The 18,046-nt window shown below is 45.2% G+C and overlaps 1 protein-coding gene across 1 annotated transcript in view; it reads left to right on the plus strand.

Moving 5' to 3' along the window:
• The first annotated feature begins 4,880 nt into the window (after nt 1-4,880).
• LOC124612555 (odorant receptor 43a-like) overlaps nt 4,881-18,046 on the plus strand; it is a 107,835-nt gene continuing 94,669 nt past the window's right edge. The window contains exons 1-2 of the mRNA XM_047140829.1: nt 4,881-5,000; nt 12,190-12,438. Coding sequence (XP_046996785.1) covers nt 4,881-5,000; nt 12,190-12,438 — 369 coding nt within the window. The remainder of the gene's footprint in view (nt 5,001-12,189; nt 12,439-18,046) is intronic.

Here is an 18,046-nt window from a genome sequence, read left to right on the forward strand (position 1 = left end):
AGAAGGAGAAGTTCGTTCAGATTTTTGTGACTACGAACACGCTGAAGTCGTTTCTTCAATTTCTGAAGAGTAGCACAATACACTTCAGAGTTGATCGTTTGACCATGGGGAAGGACATCGAACAGAATAACCCCTTCAGCGTCCCAGAAGACTGTAACCATGACTTTACCGGCTGAGGGTATGGCTTTAAACTTTTTCTTGGTAGGGGAGTGGGTGTGGCGCCACTCCATTGATTGCCGTTTTGTTTCAGGTTCGAAGAGATGAACCCATGTTTCATCTCCTGTAACAATCTTTGACAAGAAATTGTCACCCGCAGCCACATGACGAGCAAGCAATTCCGCACAGATGGTTCTCCTTTGCTCTTTATGGTGTTCGGTTAGACAACGAGGGACTCAGTGGGAACAAACCTTGGAATATCCCAACTGGTGAACAATTGTGACAGCACTACCAACAGAGATGTCAAGTTGAGCACTGAGTTGTTTGATGGTGATCCGTCGATCATCTCGAACGAGTGTGTTCGCACGCTCCGCCATTGCAGGAGTCACAGCTGTGCACGGCCGGCCCGCACGCGGGAGATCAGACAGTCTTGCTTGACCTTGCGGCGATGATGACACACGCTTTGCCCAACGACTCACCGTGCTTTTGTCCACTGCCAGATCACCGTAGACATTCTGCAAGCGCCTATGAATATCTGAGATGGCCTGGTTTTCCGCAAAAAGAAACTCGATCACTGCCCGTTGTTTGCAACGCACATCCGTTACAGACGCCATTTTAACAGCTCCGTACAGCTCTGCCACCTGTCGGAAGTCAATGAAACTATACGAGACGAAGCGGGAATGTTTGAAAATATTCCACAAGAAATTTCCGGTTTTTTCAACCAAAATTGGCCGAGAAAAAAAAAGTTGCATTACTTATTGAACTGCCCTCGTATATTGAAGAACACAACCGACATACAGCAACTGATAACAGGCGATATAGGGAAAGGGGACTGATGAGACGAAGTGGGTCACCACTGCAGCCAGCCATGCACGCCTCTCAGTCGCCTCCCGGCGCACACATCGTTGGAACACTTGCCTACTGGACTACGGTTGTTTGCTATGACTTTCTGTAAAAACTACAGGAATATTGTCAGATGCTTACAAGATTTCCAAGTGACTGGCTAAAAAATGGTTCAAATGGTTCTGAGCACTATGGGACTTAACATCTGTGGTCATCAGTCCCCTAGAACTTAGAACTACTTAAACCTAACTAACCTATGGACATCACACACATCCATGCCCGAGGCAGGATTCGAACCTGCGACCATAGCGGTCACGCGGTTCCAGACTGAAGCGCCTAGAACCGCACGGCCACACCGGCCGGCTTTCCAAGTGGCCCAAACACTGGCAACTTGCTTCGAATGTGTGGAAATGTAACATTCTAGACTTCAAAAAAAACACAGGAACACAATATCCTGTGGTGAGAATATACATGAGGCACAAATTGAAAAAGTCAACTGAAAAATTAACTGATTACGGCGATTTGTAGGAATATGAAACGCAATGTTCAAATAGGCGTTGTTGTACCCTTTGGTTCATTCATGAGATACCAGGAAACTGCAGTTAGTCTACAGAGGGGATAGGCTCTGTGATACATTTTGGTTCATTGACGGGATGCTGAGAAACTGACCTGGTTATAAAAGTTTGTAGGGAAATGGCTGTGGTACAATTTGGTTCATTGATGGAATGCTGGGAATCGGCAGTTACTTTACAAAGGGGATGTACACTACTAAGCAGCGAAAAGCACACGGTCGTTGTTGGAGGCTGCTACCTAACAACCGTGTAATTTTCGCTGTTTAATAGTGTACATCGCCTTTGTAAACAAACTGCCGATTCCCAGCATTCCATCAATGAACCAAACTGTACCACAGAGCCTATGTGAGCATTCCGTTCCATTTCCCTACAAAGTTTTATAACCACGTCAGTTTCCCAGCATCCCGTTAATGAACCAAAATGTTTCACAGAGGCTATCCCCTCTGTAGACTAACTGTACTTTCCTGGTATCTCATGAATGAACCAAACTTTTATATATATATATATATATATATATATATATATATATATATGTTAAAGTCAGAATCTATTTGTGTGTCTTGAGGCAACGTAATAAACCACGGCGCGTGAATTTATCGAACCATTATTCATCCCGTATTTGAGAATGGGAGTAATTAGCGACTTTCATCAAACTCTACACATGATTTCAAACTGTTCAGAAACTTTTTCTCGGTGATACAAAATAGTGAAAGGAAAAAAGTTTTCCGCTCACTACGTTTTCGATGTTTGTCCAGTGAAGCTTCAGCATCAGGCATAACGTTATAATTTGTTATTTCTTTACCACTATCTCTAATCACAAATCATTTTCCAAATAGAGAAACTTTGAGTGGTGGTTTTAATGTTTCAGGTGTTTTACATAATCTTCAGCCACTTGAGTAAAACACACAGAACGTAGACACAAGCGTGTGAAACTGTCAGACAACTCCTTCTTTGGGGTGTCGTTCAGGTGGCTGGAATGTCGGATGTGTCGCCTAAGCGTTGACCCCTCATATGAGTTTCTGCATTTCTTTCGTTTTGTGGTAGGTTCGTCTTGATAACATCAAATCTGATGAACAGTAACGATTTTTCCCAGAAAACGACTGTCCGCGTTTTGCGTTTCAGTCAAGTCGTTGTTTTCGTCCAGGAGACGAGATGCGCGGGATAAACTTTACACATGCTTCTCCCTTCTTCAAAGCAATCTGGGAAATGTCTCGAACACTCCATTCAGAGACGTTATTCCATCGACGGTGAAACAAGAGCGCTGACACGGTACAGTCGCTCGTCCACTGCGTAACACTGGCCGGCCACGGCTGAACGGCGAGCGCACGTGCGGTGTTCGCACTTGTTGGTTCCAGTTGCCACTGTGGTAGCTGCGGCGGCGTCGCTTCTACGCCACTAATAAAACCTGTCTTGCAATTTTTTGGACGGATAGTGCTTGAGCCTGCATGTGAAACATTTGGTTGTATGACATGCAGTTCAGAAAGACGATAGGAACCTTTTTTCTAACCAGACGTTTCATGCTGTTTTAGACGATTATTTAAAAAGTCGGGAAGGTGGTTTACTGATTTCTTACAAAATGTTAGGACTTGGAAGAGTAGTTGAACGGAATGGACAGTGTCTTGAAAGGAGGGTGTAAAATGAACGTCAACAAAAGCAAAACGAGGATAATGGAATGTAGTCGAATTAAGTCTGGTGATGCTGAGGTAATTAGATTAGGAAATGAGACTCTTAAAGTAGTAAAGGAGTTCTGCTATTTGGGGAGCAAATTAACTGATGATGTTCGAAGTAGAGAGGATATAAAATGTAGACTGACAATGGCAAGGAAAGCATTTCTGAAGAAGAGAAATTTGTTAACATCGAGTATAGATTTAAGTGTCAGGAAGTCGTTTCTGAAAGTATTTGTATGGAGTGTAGCCATGTATGGAAGTGAAACGTGAACGATAAATAGTTTGGACAAGAAGAGAATAGAAGATTTCGAAATGTGGTGCTACAGAAGAATGCTGAAGATTAGATGGGTAGATCACATAACTAATGACGAGGTATTGAATAGAATTGGGGAGAAGAGGAGTTTGTGGCACAACTTGACTAGAAGAAGGGATCGGTTGGTAGGACATGTTCTGAGACATCGAGGGAGCACCAATTTAGTACAGGAGGGCAGCGTGGAGGGTAAAAATCGTAGAGGGAGACCAAGAGATGAATACACTAAGCAGATTCAGAAGGATGTAGGCTGCTGTAGGTACTGGGAGATGAAGAATCTTGCACGGGATAGAGTAGCATGGAGAGCTGCATCAAACCAGTCTCAGGACTGAAGGTCACAACAACAACAACTACAAAATGTTCGTGCGGCTTTTCCTGGAGTGCTGGTCTGGTGTGTGGCACCCATACCGAGAACAACTGACAGGGTATGTCGAACGCATGCAAAGAAAAACTTCAGATACGATCCCGCGTTTGGTCGAGCTGTGTTAGAGTTTCGCCGTCACGTGAAGTGCTGGGCGTTAGAGGGCAGGCGCTGTCACTCGAAATCCTATCTACGAACTTTCAAGGACCAGCATTAAGTGAGTGATCCGAGAGTGCACTACAACCCCTTACGTAGCGTTCTGGTGGGGGTTGCGAAGGCAACACGGGACGAGTTACAGGGTTCCCCGAGGCGTTTAATCAGTCATCCTTTCTGCGTACCTTGCGAGAATTGATCGGAAGAAGCCACAATATCTTGTAATTGATACTATAGGAAGTACCCCCCATTATGCACTTCACAGTGGCCTGTGCACACCTTAGACGTAGATGTAAAAGGTCGCCAGTTGTCTTTGTGCCTAGTCTCTGCTCCGAAATTTTTCGTCCGGACTGTTTCGTCTGCTCTGTGGAAATTACAGTCGAGATTGCATTTCATATCGTCAGCCAAAGAAATGCTGTTTAAACAATTTGTATTTTCTGAGATGTCAAATACTACATTCCCTTGAATGAATTAAAGATCACACCAAGTGTCCGCCAACTAGAGGTCATTACTTATTCTTCCAGAATATAAGTCGTTTATGTAATGACTCACAGTTTCTGATTGTCTTCGATGCTCAATATTTAATTCTGTTGACATTCGACCGCCGTAACTTTTCTGTGTGACGGAGCTGACTAGCTTCCAAAACTATTTAATTAGCTCCGAGACATTTTTAGTGTCTCACAAATGTTTAAATATTCAGTTCACCGCTGGAGATGGCAGTGAATAATTGAAAACTGAAGTGGGAAGGAGGGGGGCAGGTCGAGCGCTCAGAGAAGAGCCTGAGTCGGCACTGTACGGAGGCCCAGTGACGTCACAGCATGGAGGCTCCCCTGGCCAGCGCTGGAGGGCGCCAACGGACAGCGGCCGGCGCCGAGCTCACCGGCACGCAGGTAGCTGTGATGAAACCTATGGAGGTGCGATGGCGTGAAGTTACATCGGTAAAGGAACGGCCACAATAACTCTGCTCAAACATATACTTCTGCCGATTGAACCGTAAAATTACCACTGGTTCACCAAAGGTTATTAATCACAATTAATACACAGTATGTAAAGTGGAAGTAGGTGCCAAGGAATAACTGGTGAAATTACACACAATTTTCAGTAACACTCTTTATTCAAATTTGATGCAAGACTTTGTGATATTTTAAAAGAAACAACAATCATTTAACGAATAAGTCACAATTTACGATAGGGAAGGACTTTTATATTATTAAATTATTATAAAAAATTTCACGCCAGTAAAAGGCAAGTACAGGCAAGCAATTTAACGTATACAACGCGGCGCTGTATAATATTTCAAGCTCAGCTAAATTACAGGTGAATTTCACTCCATTTATAAATGAATACAATTTGAATATATGACTTCACTTTTGGGCAGACAAATTTCCCGTTTGGTTACAACCTCACAGGCTCATTAAATGGTGCAGAATCTAACTTATCTGCAGCATATAAAGACAATCCTGTTTACAAAAGTTCTCAAAATAGAAAAACCAAAACGCATGAGTCATACACACGGGGAGAGGACACTCACAGTTAATAACATTAACATTTCCAAAATATATATAAAAAATTATAAATTTCTGCCAGTTAACTTACGGCAAACACACACGCTTACAAGTTAGGACTTGCGAACTTTTACAACATTCTCCTTTCAAGGCAACAATTCCTTCCCGTAATGAAATGGCAAACTTTTGCATGGCAAGAAAACACACTAATAACCTACTACCTGTATAAAACACATAAGCATGTTGAGTAACAGCCTTAAAAGGTATTTAATTGGAAAAAACACACAAACGTTTTTGCTGACTAGAAACAATATTAAAAAATCCACTACGGGGTACATTAACAAACTTGCTTGATATGAAACTTCCTGGCAGATTAAAACTGTGTGCCCGACCGAGACTCGAACTCGGGACCTTTGCCTTTCGCGGGCAAGTGCTCTACCAACTGAGCTACCGAAGCACGACTCACGCCCGGTACTCACAGCTTTACTTCTGCCAGTATCTCGTCTCCTACCTTCCAAACTTTACAGAAGCTCTCCTGCTTCTGTAAAGTTTGGAAGGTAGGAGACGAGATACTGGCAGAAGTAAAGCTGTGAGTACCGGGCGTGAGTCGTGCTTCGGTAGCTCAGATGGTAGAGCACTTGCCGGCGAAAGGCAAAGTTCCCGAGTTCGAGTCTCGGTCGGGCACACTGTTTTAATCTGCCAGGAAGTGTCATATCAGGGCACACTCCGCTGCAGAGTGAAAATCTCATTCTGGAAACTTGCTTGATTATAGCCAAATATACATAAACACAAATTTACGTAAGTTACAGCTTCCAGATGAGCAGGAATTCGTTATGCAATTGACTAGTTCTTACCACGAGGCAAAAGGAATTTTTCTTCTTTCTTAGAGTACCTTTTACACGTGAGTCTTGTAATACTAGTTATGGCAGGAGAGAATGCATCAGGTCTCAGTGCCTTGCATTTTAAACAATACAGCCATTGATGCCTTAGACTTTCACAGGCATGGCAGAGGCTAACAGTCGAATAATCCGTAGGTAAGCTGGGAGGGGAAAGAAGCAATCCGAACCACAGATTTACTCTGACTCCCCCCCCCCCCTTTCGTCCTCAAAACGGGACAAACGGACCACCCTTTCTAATATTAGCACCTTCCCGCGGGTGGGCAGACGAGAATGAATGGCGGGAACCCCCCAAAATATACAGCTGGTATAATTAACAAGAATAAGTAAATTGAATTCAATTAAACTTCATAAAAGTCTGTTAACAATCAATAACTTTTGGTGCGTTACGACTCCCAGGACTGAACCGACGGAGCATCTCCAAATGCTTTGCCGAGCCGTCCGCTGCCAGCCGTTTCAACCGACGCAGGATGGCGCGCCGATTTCCAGAACCTCCCCGCCGATCGACAGCATACGACCGAACTGCAAATTAGGCCCCTTGCAGACCCACGCTCGGGAAAACTCCTTTCGCATCGAGCAGTTAGCGCCCCATACCACGGAGCCGCTGCTCGCGTCGCTTACGCTGATGCCGCGGTCTGCGTGCTGTCCCTCTTGCGACAACGGCGCCACCGCCAGAAAATGGAGGGCGACTGCTTCACGCTACGCGCTGCGGCGCGCTTTTCAAAGCCAACTTTACTTACGGCTCAGCGATGTAAAGCGAAATTTGGGTGAACCTTTATTTAATGAGAAACTTGGACATATGACAGTATCCTACGTTCCGTTCCCTCAGGAAACTTTACATAGAAAAAAAGTGAGGAAGTTTATTTGTTCGTAGTATTTGGAGTGGCAACGAAACAATACAGAGATAAAACCCAGGAGGCAAAATTCTATCTACAACGACGAGGATGAACTGTATCATAAATTTCTTGATACAATTGTAGGTATGCGAAGAAGCAAATTTCTTACATCACTCGACTTGGCAGATTTTATTGGGAGCACAGTGTTTGCTGTGCTAGGCTGGTAGATAGGCAAGCACAGGTAGTCCTCGTTCAGCTACTCGGGAAATATGTTCCATCGTATCGTCAATGAAGTCTGTGGAATATTTAAATGATTTTTACCGTCTCGAGTAATGCTTTCCTTAGACGTTCGTAGCCACAGCCAAGTCTGTTTATAGAAGATCTGCCAGCAAGATTTGAAGTCAAAGACATATGATGTTCGCGCTTCCTTGAATAAAAATCTGTTAGTTTTGCTGTTGGCAACAGTGCGGTACCTGATTTATACCAGAGATTCGACTACGTAAGCGCCGCTCGGTGTTCCGACTGGCTGCCCGCTGCCTTCTGCCTGCGAGTCAGCACGAAGGGCGATCGGCACTGAGGTGTCAAACGTCACGGAAGACCCGCCAGTGTCGTGTCGGACCTCCTCCTAACCGGTGTAATGGAGCAGCTCGACGTGGCGTGGAACACACCCACACCGATGTGCAGCCAAAACCAGCGTGCGCAGTGCCTTGTCGACAACTTGGGTGCATGACTTTGTGGGATATGCGCCACACTCGAACGCTACCACCAGCTCTTACCAACTGTAATCTGGACTTACCTGACCAGGCCAGTGTTTTCCGGTCGTCTAGCGTCCAATCGATACGGTCGCGAGCCCAGGAGAGGCGCTGCGGCCGATGTCGAGCTGTTAGCAGAGGCAGCCACGTAGATCGTCTGCTGCCGTAGCCCGTTAACGCCGAATTTCGCCGCACTGTCGTAACGGATACGTTAGTCGTACGACCCACATTGATTTCCGTGGTACAGCACTGACAACTCCAAGCGAGCGCCGCTGCTTTCAGTCTTTGAATGAAAGTCGTTGCCATTCCGTTGTCCCTAGTGACATGTAATGTCTGACATGTAATGTCTGAAATGTCTCGGCACAGTCTTGACAATGTGGATCTCGGAATATTGAAATGAAATGTCCCATGCGTCTGGCTCCAACTACCACTCCGTGCTCAAAGTCCCGTCGTCCGACCGTAATCAAGTCGGAATCATCTTCACACGAATCACCTGAGTACAAGTGACAGCTGCACCAATGCACTGCCCCTTGGTACCTTGTGTACGCTATACTACCGCCATCTGCATGTGTGCGTATCCCTATGCCACGAGTTTTGTCACCTCATTGTATGGTAGCGGGACATGTGGTCAGCGTCCCGCCAACCCCTCCAGCCGTTGTCGCCAGTGGATGAATCCTGATGCCACCGCTGCTCAGTGACAAGGGGTGACCTCCCAAACTCAGGACAAGTTCAGGAGGTGCCAGCAACCGAGCGCGGGTGTTACCGCGCTGTACCCAACGACACTAACCAGTCAGCTGTTGTTACAAGACGGAAGTCGCTGCCGCAAGGAAGGGAAGAACGGTCACTGACGCGCAGTTCGTGTACAGCTCGCTCTTGGAAGTGCCACGCTAGATCTCGGTGTTTGTAGTTTTTTGTATTTATGGTACGTGCAGAACTCAAATAAGAGTCACACAAATCAAGTGATACAACTGTCAAAAATGCTTGAGAAACTCGACTTCGAAGTTTTCCTAACGTCTTTAATACCCCAAAGTAAGATTTTTTTTTTTTCAACAGGCAGCGCGGATGTGTATGAGAGTCATTGCCCAGTGTGGGCTGCTTGGATTCGATTTTTGGCAATAGTACATTTTTAACCAAAGGTGCGTGTTCTACAGTAATTCCATGAAGAGTAAAATATCTAAAAATGAAAAAAGAAATAGTCGATCTTCATTAACTGTCTTTCGCAAAAGTGCTGTGATTAAGAATTTGTATTCGAAATTAAGACTGGATATTTGTCTGTGACATGTAATTAGAAATGAGAATACGTGCATATTTCATAAACATCAGATTCATATATGTGTTAAATAGCATAGATTTGATGACTGTTATACACTCCTGGAAATTGAAATAAGAACACCGTGAATTCATTGTCCCAGGAAGGGGAAACTTTATTGACACATTCCTGGGGTCAGATACATCACATGATCACACTGACAGAACCACAGGCACATAGACACAGGCAACAGAGCATGCACAACGTCGGCACTAGTACAGTGTATATCCACCTTTCGCAGCAATGCAGGCTGCAATTCTCCCATGGAGGCGATCGTAGCGATGCTGGATGTAGTCCTGTGGAACGGCTTGCCATGCCATTTCCACCTGGCGCCTCAGTTGGACCAGCATTCGTGCTGGACGTGCAGACCGCGTGAGACGACGCTTCTTCCAGTCCCAAACATGCTCAATGGGGGACAGATCCGGAGATCTTGCTGGCCAGGGTAGTTGACTTACACCTTCTAGAGCACGTTGGGTGGCACGGGATACATGCGGACGTGCATTGTCCTGTTGGAACAGCAAGTTCGCTTGCCGGTCTAGGAATAGTAGAACGATGGGTTCGATGACGGTTTGGATGTACCGTGCACTATTCAGTGTCCCCTCGACGATCACCAGTGGTGTACGGCCAGTGTAGGAGATCGCTCCCCACACCATGATGCCGGGTGTTGGCCCTGTGTGCCTCGGTCGTATGCAGTCCTGATTGTGGCGCTCACCTGCACGGCGCCAAACACGCATACGACCATCATTGGCACCAAGGCAGAAGCGACTCTCATCGCTGAAGACGACACGTCTCCATTCGTCCCTCCATTCACGCCTGTCGCGACACCACTGGAGGCGGGCTGCACGATGTTGGGGCGTGAGCGGAAGACGGCCTAACGGTGTGCGGGACCGTAGCCCAGCTTCATGGAGACGGTTGCGAATGGTCCTCGCCGATACCCCAGGAGCAACAGTGTCCCTAATTTGCTGGGAAGTGGCGGTGCGGTCCCCTACGGCACTGCGTAGGATCCTACGGTCTTGGCGTGCATCCGTGCGTCGCTGCGGTCCGGTCCCAGGTCGACGGGCACGTGCACCTTCCGCCGACCACTGGCGACAACATCGATGTACTGTGGAGACCTCACGCCCCACGTGTTGAGCAATTCGGCGGTACGTCCACCCGGCCTCCCGCATGCCCACTATACGCCCTCGCTCAAAGTCCGTCAACTGCACATACGGTTCACGTCCACGCTGTCGCGGCATGCTACCAGTGTTAAAGACTGCGATGGAGCTCCGTATGCCACGGCAAACTGGCTGACACTGACGGCGGCGGTGCACAAATGCTGCGCAGCCAGCGCCATTCGACGGCCAACACCGCGGTTCCTGGTGTGTCCGCTGTGCCGTGCGTGTGATCATTGCTTGTACAGCCCTCTCGCAGTGTCCGGAGCAAGTATGGTGGGTCTGACACACCGGTGTCAATGTGTTCTTTTTTCCATTTCCAGGAGTGTATTTAAATGAGTTAGGTATTCGAACCGAACTAAAAGAAAACGAAAAAAGGACCAAAATAAGACTGGAACCGGTGGTCCAGCGATTAGGTCTCAAGCACAACCGACTGCTTTCCATCTGTATCCATTTTACGCTTTCGAAATTTGCGTCGGCCAGGAATCGAGCCAAATCTGCGCCACATGGTCGGTGAGCCTGTCGAGAAACTGATTGTGTGGTACTGAGAACGTTCGGGAAACTTCAAAATGATATTTTCCAGAATTTTGGAGAGGTACATCAGACTACTTTGAGCTGTTGATGTTGCAGCTCTAAAGGAAGTAGCGCAAATGTAAGAAGCAATCAAAAAGTATGCGTTTGAGGTCGTTCTGCTGCGTATATACGACGTAGCACGACTCCGATGCGGGGATATATAAACACCGACATGTAGGCAAGGAGTTAGTGTGGCATTCGTGTCTTTCCGACGTGCGTGCGGAAAATGTGGAAACGTCAACTAGAGCAACGTTATCATCAATTGTGTCCATATAGCTACAACGTGCTTTTATTCTGTTCTCGGATGTAGAAGCGGAAACGCCGGTAGACATCTAGCAGAGAATGAATGATGTGTATGGGGCAGCACGTCTGCTGGGAGCCACCGTTGTGGAATGGCACCGGTGGGTGCTGTTGCTTCATAGTAACGCACATCCCTGTACTGCAAAAGTAACGCAGAAGTCTCGCCAACTCAAGAGGCAGACACTCGGTAAGCCGCCCTGTATAGTCCTGATCTCTCCCCGGGCGATTATCACGCCTTCGGTCCCTGTCGGACTGCGATGTGCAGCAGGCAGTCGCCTACCACGACACCGTGTTTTACCAGAACGCTGTCTTCACCTGGTGCGTCGGTGACATTATTGCCTTAATATTCACGGCGATTTTGCGTGATTGGTATACCGATTGTCGATAACACGGTTTTCGAACGGAAAACTTATGATCTTCCATTGTACTAAAACGTACATAAATCTGGTTGCTGTGTTGTCTCCTTGTTAGTGAAAGACGCATTTATCGGTCTCTTTTTGGACTTTACATCATTTGCTTCCATTGAAAAGCGATAGCCTCTGTGAATTCACAATAACGCACGACAGACAGCTAAATCCTCTCGCCCGTTGCCTGCAGAGTGAGAAACAGACTCAAGGGAGGAAGCAGACAAGCGAAGCAACTGTCAGCTGTGTTGAGATTGGCACCCGCTGTAACGTTACCGTGCCTAGAGCGACGGAGGGCGGAGGTGCAGTCGCAGCCTCTGTGAGGGTAGCCTCTCCGACTACCTCACCCCTCGCTTGGAGGTTCAGTAGCGACGGCAGACTCATTTACTGCTCTCACACAGTACACGGTGACGCGCCAGCCCGACGTGAACGAGGGCAGGCAGGGTGGGCATCGAACGCACGCTCCTCTGTGGCTGTCAGGACCCCGGCGGCGTCTGCAAACAGTTCGGCAAGGCACAGCGCGGGGCGTCCCTGCAGTGTGTGTCGGTCAGCGCTGGAGTGCGCCTCCAGCCGGCCTCCAGGCGGCAGCGTCCAGCTGTGGAAACAGTGCCGTCCGGCCTCGAGCTCCGGACCCCAGCAACTGGCTGACGGCAAGTGGCACGGCAGTCGTCGAGTGAGTCTGGGGCTAGTTCGACCCCCGGCTCTATCGGCACCCATACCATAAGCTTTAACCATGGTGCTTCTCTGAACCCTTTTGCGGCAGCCTGATCTACAGCAGTGGCTGACTCCATCTCTTTTGTCAGCTGTGTGATGTGCAGACACCCTCCCCAGAGGTCGACGTGCCACAAGATTGAAATGGCATTCCAGCTGGTTTCCGAAGTGCAGGTCGTACTGATGTTCAGGTACTGGATGCAGCTGCTTGCTGCAGTTTGTTACGCTTATTTACCCATCAGGCAGTAACCTTAAGGGGCTGGCTGGTGGCCATTACAACATAGAAAGGGTATCATTCACATACTGAGATCTTTTCTGCGTAGCGATACAAAACATGTCCATTTATTCCGTATTTTATCAGCATGGACCCGACGTCTCTTCGTCCTAGTTCATTAGGTTAACCCGAAGGTGTATTATTCTCGCAATAATTCATCTAGTTGTTGTTGTCCAAAGACTGGTTTGATGCATACCTCCATGCTACTCTATCCTCTGAGAGCCTCTTAATCCCCGAAAAAGTACTGCAACCTAGATCTTTTTGAGTCTCCTTACTGCATTCATATATTGGTCTCCCTCTACGATTTTTATCCGCCACATTTCTCTCCAAAACTAAATTGGTGATTCCTTGATGTCACAGAATGTTCCGAATCAACTGATCTCTTCTTTTAGTCCAGTTGTGCACAAGTTTCTTTTCTCTCCAATTCTGTTCAGTACTCCCTTATCAGTCACTGGATTAACCCATCTAATCTTAAGCATTCTTCTGAAACACCACATTTCAAAAGATTCTCTTCGCTTCTTGTCTAAATTGTTAATAGTCCATGTTTTACTTCCATACATGACTACACTCCACACACATGCCTTGAGAGAATACCTCTGAACACTTAAATTTATATTCGATGTTCTAAAATTACTCTTCTTGAGAAACGCTTTTGTTGGCCAGTCTACTTTTTATAGCCTCTCTACTTCGACAGTCATCAGTCATTTTACTGCCCAAATAGCAAAACTCATGTGCTACTTTTAGTGTCTCGTTTCCTAATCTAATTCTCTTAGCATAGCTCGATTTAATTCGACTACATTTCGTTACCATTGTTTTGCTTTTGTTGAAGTTCGTCTTATATCATCAATTCAAGACACTGTCGATTTTGTTCAGCTGTTCTTTAGTCAAGTCATTCGCTGTTTCTCACAGAATTACAGTGTCTCGAAATTTTTCTTTGGTTTCATTTACTGCTTGCTCAATGTACAGATTCAATAACAACGGCCATAGCCTACAACCCTTCCTCATTCCCTTCTCAGGCACTGCTTCCTTATCATGCCTTTATAACTAGCGTCTACTTTCTGTGTAAGTAGTGAATACTGTTTCACTCCTCGTATTTTACCGATGCTATGTTCAGAATTTTAAACAGTGTATTCCAGTCAACACTGGCAAAAGCTTTCTCTAAATGTACGAATCCTATAAACGTAGGTTTGTCTTTCCTTAACCCTTCTTTTAAGATAAATTTTAGGATCATTATTGCTTCCTGTGTTCCAACATTTCTCCAGAACAGAAACCAACCTTCCCCGGGATCAAGTTCAACATTTTTTTTCCATTCTTCTGTAAAAATTACGTGTCAGTACCTTTACCCCCACGACTTATTAAACTGATAGTTCGGTAATATTCTCGCCTGTCTGCATTTCCTTCCTCCGGAATTGCAATTATTACATTATTCTTGCGGTCTTGGGTATTTCGAGTGTCTCAAAAATTTTGCACACCAGATGGAGTAGTTCTGTCATGGCTGGCATTGCCAAGGGTCTCAGTATTCTGACGGAATTTCTTCTACTCCAGGGACCTTGTTTCGAGTTAGGTCTTTCAGTGCTCTGTCAAATTATTTTTGCAGTATCATGTCTCCTGTCTCATTCTCATGTACGTCATCTTCCTTTCCATAATACTGCCTTGAAGTTCAATCTCTTGTACAGCCTCACTATACACCGTGATTCAGCTGCCCTTATCTATACGGGTTTTATCCAACATGCAAAATTTTCATGTTCTCTGTCTCGCTGCGTGCTAACTCTCGTTCCTACAGAAAAAATGAACAGGACCTTTTTGTAGGAAATTTAATGTAGTCAGATTTTGTACTGGAATACGTTTCCTCTATGGGCCTTAGTTTTAGAATTATTCAAGAAAGACGTACAAAGTGACCTTCGAACGCTTTATTCTCGAATAACTCGAAATCCGTGGTCTCCAGCGAAAACGTATCCCACTTTAAAATTTACCTTCATTAAATTTCCTACAAAAAGGACCTGTAAATTTTTTTGTAGGACTAACAGTTTATGCGTAGTGAGCGACAGAATACGAAAATCTTGCGCACGATTTTTGAAGGCGTTGTGCGTTCCATAAGACCCATAGGTAGAGGCTACAGTAATGACCCTTTATACTCCTTCCGCCTTTCAGCTTTCCCTTCTTTGTTTGGTACTGGATTTTCATCTGAGCTCTTTATATTCAATAGCTCATTTATCCCCAAAATTGTGACTATAGACCGACTGAAGCGCACACACTTTTTTGCGATGTACAAATGCTATACCGTACTCTGTTCATCGTAAGAATAAACCTGATGTAAACATTACGCCATGTATTCTCCCGCATTTTCTTGAATGTCATTGAATTTCGATTCACGTGGAGCGGAAGCCAAGCTTTGACCAGTAGACCAGTACAGTCAAGTACGATCATAAGGAAACGTTTTGTGCTGTGTTACAGGCACGTGGAGAGGGCGATAATGCGGGACAGCAGGTTTACTGTCGCATTAACTTGGACAGCACTGCCCAACCAGTGGTCCAACTAACCTGCAATGATGTGAGCAGTTGCATTTCAGACGTAAAAAGAGATGAGCAAAGAAACAAGGTTCGAATGCCATTTAATTTTTAAAGAAAATGGAATAATATTCGGAGAAACTGCAGCACTACCGCGCGCTGCTTTGGTAACCAGACGGAAAGCATGAAGTGCACTCGTTCTCACCTGACTTAGTATTCTATTTACAAACAAGACTGCTGAAAATTTCTAAGTATAACTTAGGGTAATTCTTCTCAGAGAGCTGTGTGTAATGCGAAATCATACTGCAGGGATTTCACCGTACTGTAGAATACTGAAGCCACTTAAGTTGTTAATTACAGGCAGTCGTACGGTAATCTCTTAGCTCATTCCTTATCCGAATCCGAGAACTACATTTCAGCTCTGAAACTGTCACCTGCTACATTGATAACGAACCTTTCAACAACAGAATCAACGAAGCCAACTGGACACCGCATTTTCTCTTCTTCTTTTATGAAGAGCCATTGTATTGTATATCCCGCCAGTGTTCGGCAGTGACATGAGAAAAAACTGCGTTCGTTAGTTCCAGTACGTCTGACAGCTTAACAGTGTAGTTACTTCTCGGCGCAAATCCCGCACCTTGGCTCCAGATCAGATCTGTTGGGTTCATATTGTAATGGTGCAGTAGCAAATGTAAAATTGCAACATTTGTATGATGTGCTCGATGCTGTGAAAATGTTTCTCACGTTTCTACGATACTTATCTACGTCTATGGTATAAAACGATGGACATAGTCCAAATAAAGAGGATTTGGTTTCCATTTTCGCCTTAAAAATTAAATTGTTATTATTTCATAATGTAAGTAACTTTTATGAACAGTCTTTCATAAAACGTCGATAATTAAGAATTTGTATTTGAAATGAAAACGGGAAATCGCGTGCAATATGTAATTAGAAACAAGATGTTGTGCATTATTGATGAAAATGATGATGAATTTTATAATTATGAGATGTAGGTATTTGAACCTCCCCTCATGACCCATGGACCTTGCCGTTGGTGGGGAGGCTTGCGTGCCTCAGCGATACAGATAGCCGTACCGTAGGTGCAACCACAACGGAGGGGTATCTGTTGAGAGGCCAGACAAACGTGTGGTTCCTGAAGAGGGGCGGCAGCCTTTTCAGTAGTTGCACGGGCAACAGTCTGGATGATTGACTGATCTGGCCTTGTAACACTAACCAAAACGGCCTTGCTGTGCTGGTACTGTGAACGGCTGAAATCCAGGGGAAACTACAGCCGTAATTTTTCCCGAGGGCATGCAGCTTTACTGTGTGGTTAAATGATGATGGCGTCCTCTTGGGTAAAATCTTCCGGAGCTAAAATAGTCCCCCATACGGGTCTCCGGGCGGGGACTACTCAAGAGGACGTCGTTATCAGGAGAAAGAAAACTGGCATTCTACGGATCGGAGCGTGGAATGTCAGATCCCTTAATCGGGCAGGTAGGTTAGAAAATTTAAAAAGGGAAATGGATAGGTTAAAGTTAGATATAGTGGGAATTAGTTAAGTTCAGTGGCAGGAGGAACAAGACTTCTGGTCGGGTGAATACAGGCTTATAAATACAAAATCAAATAGAGGTAATGCAGGATTAGGTTTAATAATGAATAAAAAAAATAGGAGTGCGGGTAAGCTACTACAAACAGCATAGTGAACGTATTATAGTGGCCAAGATAGACACGAAGCTCATGCCTACTACAGTAGTACAAGTTTATATGCCAACTAGCTCTGCTGATGAAGAAATTGAAGAAATGTATGATGAAATAAAAGAAATTATCCAGATAGCGAAGGGAGACGAAAATTTAATAGTCATGGGTGACTGGAATTTGGTAGTAGGAAAAGGGAAAGAAGGAAACGTAGTAGGTGAATATGGATTGGGGGTAAGAAATGAAAGAGGACGCCGCCTGGTAGAATTTTGCACAGAGCACAACTTAATCATAGCTGACACTTGGATCAAGAATCATAAAAGAAGGTTGTATACATGGAAGAAGCCTGGAGATACCGACAGGTTTCAGATAGATTATATAATGGTAAGACAGAGATTTAGGAACCAGGTTTTAAATTGTAAGACATTTCCAGGGGCAGACGTGGACTCTGACCACAATCTACTGGTTATGAACTGTAGATTAAAACTGAAGAAACTGCAAAAACGGGGGAATTTAAGGAGATGGGACCTGGATAAACTGACAGAACCAGAGGTTGTACAGAGTTTCAGGGAGAGCATAAGGGAATAATTGACAGGAATGGGGGAAAGAAATACAGTAGAAGAAGAATGGATAGCTCTGAGGGATGAAGTATTGAAGGCAGCAGAGGATCAAGTAGGTAAAAAGACGAGGGTAACAGAAGAAATATTGAATTTAATTGATGAAAGGAGAAAATATAAAAATGCAGTAAATGAAACAGGCAAAAAGGAATACAAAAGTCTCATAAATGAGATCGACAGGAAGTGCAAAATGACTAAGCAGGGATGGCTAGAGGACAAATGTAAGGATGTAGAGGCTTATCTCACTAGGGGTAAGATAGATACAGCCTACAGGAAAATTAAAGAGACCTTTGTTGAAAAGAGAGCCACTGGTATGAATATCAAGAGCTCAGATGGAAAACCAGTTCTAAGCAAAGAGGGGAAAGCAGAAAGGTGGAAGGAGTATATAGATGGTCTATACAAGGGCGATGTACTTGAGGACAATATTATGGAAATGGAAGAGGATGTAGATGAA

Source organism: Schistocerca americana, chromosome 4, assembly GCF_021461395.2.
Source record: "Schistocerca americana isolate TAMUIC-IGC-003095 chromosome 4, iqSchAmer2.1, whole genome shotgun sequence".
In the NCBI taxonomy this organism is placed as follows: domain Eukaryota; kingdom Metazoa; phylum Arthropoda; class Insecta; order Orthoptera; family Acrididae; genus Schistocerca; species Schistocerca americana.